General features: G+C 58.7%; 1 protein-coding gene across 1 annotated transcript in view; it reads left to right on the top strand.

The window, feature by feature from the left end:
• LOC106820779 (plectin-like) overlaps window positions 1-2055 on the top strand; it is a 17606-nt gene extending 15551 nt beyond the window's left edge. The window contains exons 5-6 of the mRNA XM_014825350.1: window positions 327-1838; window positions 2024-2055. Coding sequence (XP_014680836.1) covers window positions 327-1838; window positions 2024-2055 — 1544 coding nt within the window. The remainder of the gene's footprint in view (window positions 1-326; window positions 1839-2023) is intronic.
• Window positions 2056-3771: the final 1716 nt, after the last annotated feature.

Genomic DNA, 3771 nt, shown 5'->3' with positions numbered 1-3771 from the left:
CTCCGTCTACAGATCCAGCATCTAATGGCGTCTGCAATGACATTCTCTTCCTGTTCGAAGCATCGATGTATTCTCCTGTCTTGGGATCAATTCTTCCTCTCTCATGAGGTCTTCACTGTTGTTATATCTACGATATCTGCCAACGACGCTTGTGCTTTTTGATTTTTGGATCAATTACCATACCTGTGTCAAGTCGATCAGTCCCTTCTTACTGCTTCTGCTAACGACATTGTCTCTCCCGTTACTGGGTGACAAAAAACCTTGTCTCCGTCTACACAGACCAGCATCTTATGGCGTCTTGCAATGACATTCTCTTTCCTGTGAAGCATCGTGTATCGCGGTCGCCGCGGCGACGGGCGCGACGACGAGCCTCGCGGAGGCGGCGCGCTCGGGACGCGTCGACATGGAAACGGGCGCGGTCGTCGACGAGAAGACGGGCGAGCGTGCACCGCTCTCCTCCGCCGTCGCCGTGACGACGCTCGCCGACATGATGCGGGAGGGCATCGTCGACGCGGCGACGGGAGAGGTCGTCGACCCGGCAACGGGGAAGAGGATGTCGCTGCGGGAAGCCATCGACGCCGGGATCATCGATCCGGAAAACGTCATCTGCGTTCATCCGTCGACGGGAGAGACGATGACGTTGGCGGACGCCGCGAAGCGAGGGTTGATCAATCTCGACACCGGCATGTTCATCGACCCGAAGACGAAGAAGAAATCGCCGCTCGCGCGCGGGGTCGGGATTGCGACCTTGGACGACCTCGTCGCCAGCGGCCGCGTCGACCCACGCACGGGCGAGTACGTGGACCCGGCGAGCGGACGCAGGATGGCACTACGCGAGGCGATCGCTGCGGGAACGCTCGACCCACGCTCCGTCGTGTTCACGCATCCCGCGACCGGAGAGGTCATGACCTTGGAGGAAGCGGCGCGGCGCGGGCTCATCGACCTCGACACGGGAGCGATCCTCGATCCGGCCACGGGCGCGGCGTCGACCCTCGCTGAACTACGTCGAGAGCCGTTCGCGACGTTCCAGGAGGCGCTAGCGAAGGGAGCGTACGAAGCGCCGCGGCGGCGATTCGTCGACGTCAACACGCGCGTTCCAGCGTCGATCACGGACTCCCTCGCGAGCGCCGGATGCAACCCCAACGACGTCTACGTGCGGGACCGGGAGACGGGAGAGATCCGGCCGCTCCAGACCGCCGTCGCCGACGGCACCCTCGACCCCAAGACGGGATCGGTCCGGGATTCCGCGTCCAACAGGAAGATTCCCTTCGAGCAGGCAGTGAAGGAAGGACGAGTCTTCGGCGCCGCGCTGCCGGTGCCGCTCAACGAAGCGATCGAGAAAGGCATCTACGATGCCGCCAGGGGGCGCTGCACAGACCCGCGGCGCGGCGAGGAGGTCAACCTCGGCGAGGGGGTCGCTCGTGGGGTCGTCGACGACAAGAGAACGCTGCTGCGCGAGTCTGCGACCGGCGCCGTGGCGACGCTTCGCGACGCGATCGCCGGGGGAGCCGTCGACGTGCGCACGGGCGCCGTGACGACGGGTACCCACGGCGACATGTCGCTCGCAGACGCAGCATCCACCGGCGCCGTCGTCGTCGCGGCAACCCCCGCCCCGCTCTCGGAGCTCGTCGAGCTCGGACTGTGGGATTCCAACGTGGGGAGAATGCGCGATCCGGAGAGCGGAGACGACGTCACCCTCGACGACGCGATCGCGCGTAACATCGCGCGCGCAGACGCCGGCGCTGCGACGCGGGGCTGCTCGATCTGCCGCGTGCTCACGTGCGCGACCCCGCCGCGGAGGGCGCCACGTGCGGCAAGCAGGAGAGGCATCGACGCGGGCAATTCTCGACGCCGTGGCGGGACACGCGTGTTGCCGCCGGGCAGGACGGGAGAACCTGCGCTGCGGAGGCGAAATCGAGCGGAGAGACGTGCTCCCGCCGCCCGAACATCCCGCTGCCACGGCCGTCGCCGACCCGCTCTACGTCCGCCGGACGATTTCGGCGGACCCGTCTCCGGGCGGCAGCTTTCCCTCCGGGCGCTGGGCGGGGACAGTAGCGGGTCGTCGAGTGACGCGGCGGTCGCGTACGCGATCTCGCACGGCGAGGCGCCACGGCGCTCGCCGACGGCGCTCCGCTTGGGTTTCGTCGACGCCGACGATGACAAGTTCGTGCATCCGGTGACCGGGGAGCGGCTGTCGCTAGAGGGCGCTGTGAGGCAGGGGTACGTCGTCGCGCCGCCGCTGCGCAAGCAGGACTACGTCGTGCCGGGCCGGAGAGTTGCCGTCGGCCGCGTCGCCACTGCTAGGGGGCGCTGCCGACAGCACGCAGGCCGCCGCCACACAGGTGAGGGTAACACACACGTATATTGTCGGCTGCCATGGGCCGTGCGGCGTATTAGTTCTAGATCTATTATATATAGCTGATAAGAGAAGAGATTTTATTAGCTCTTCTTGTATATGTTAATTTAACATTACCTATCATATATATGTGGGCCATCCTTAAAAAATTATTGTATTGCTGTCCCCGACGCCATGGATTTTTTTGCGGGTAGGTAGGTAGGTCATTTTTTGTGTAGGCATATAGTTATTGTTAGTCTGTCCTCCTGTTTGCAACATGTTTTGTGGTTCGGTCTTAACTATGAAAATTTAAAAAAAAAAATATGATCCAAAATGTCAAAAACGCGTTTGCGGTCTCGCGGCTATTTTCGTAGGTGTCGGTCGAGGGACAGCAAACTTATTTTTTAAGGATGGGCTCTGGTAATGTGTGGCAGTCTCGTCGTTAAGTACGTTAACTTATCATTAACTTGAAACGCGTCGTTACAAATCTCGCAACACTAACTAAAGTTGATGAATGAATTTCCGAAATGATTTGCGGAATAAACAGGCAATGCACAATTACTGTCATGAAAGACGGCCAAGTGGAGCAACTGTACCGTTATGTTGACATAAGGAGTGTCATCAATTAGTGTGACACACCCTGCTGTATACACACATATATATATATATAATATATTATATATTAGATATTCATATATATAACTTATATATATAGCTGCTGCTAGCCACACGTGTTTACCTGGCCACCTGGGCATCCACTGTTTACATACAATTAATCAAGAATCAAAGTTCGCGCGAGGGCAAGGTAGATGGGGGGTGGGGGGTAGATGAAGTAATCTTCTTCCCGGCGTGTGGACGCGAGATGTTCACAAAGGAATGTGAGGCGTAGGCTGGTAGGACGTCTAGTGTTCGGACGGAGAAGACGAGGAGAGAGGGAGAGAGAAGATAGAGAGAGCGAGAGAGAGAGAGAGAGAGAGAGAGAGAGAGGGAGAGAGGGAGAAGAGAGAGATGGGAGAGAGAGAGAGAGATAGCGACAGAGAGGAGGAGAGACTGTGGAGAGGAGAGAGATAGCGCGAGAGCGAGAGAGAGGAAAGGAGAATAGACGAGGTGAAGGAGAGAGAGAGAGAGAGATCGACACGCGGTATTTGGTCGATTCGCGTTCTGATGTGGACGCGGCGTGGCAGTACTGCGCACATCTGGCTGCACACCAGCACGCCAGGACGTGTACATAGCTTCGATCTCTCACCCTCTCTGTCTCACTGTGACCCGAGCGCGCCACGTGTAGCGGGTGTGGTAAACGCTAAGGCAAGCCCGCTCGTCAGATACACAGTGCGAACGACGCGTGCTCAGGGAATGCGTTTCACTGCATATTCAAAGATCGCCCGAGCTTACAGTCAGGTGTTTCTCATGTAGATTGGACCAGTATAATAATATAG

The sequence above is a fragment of the Priapulus caudatus genome, unplaced genomic scaffold (genome assembly GCF_000485595.1).
Source record: "Priapulus caudatus unplaced genomic scaffold, Priapulus_caudatus-5.0.1 Scaffold47, whole genome shotgun sequence".
NCBI classification, from domain to species: Eukaryota; Metazoa; Priapulida; class Priapulimorpha; order Priapulimorphida; family Priapulidae; genus Priapulus; species Priapulus caudatus.
The sequence above is the reverse complement of the archived record's forward strand: the minus strand, read 5'-3'. Positions and strand labels throughout refer to the sequence as shown.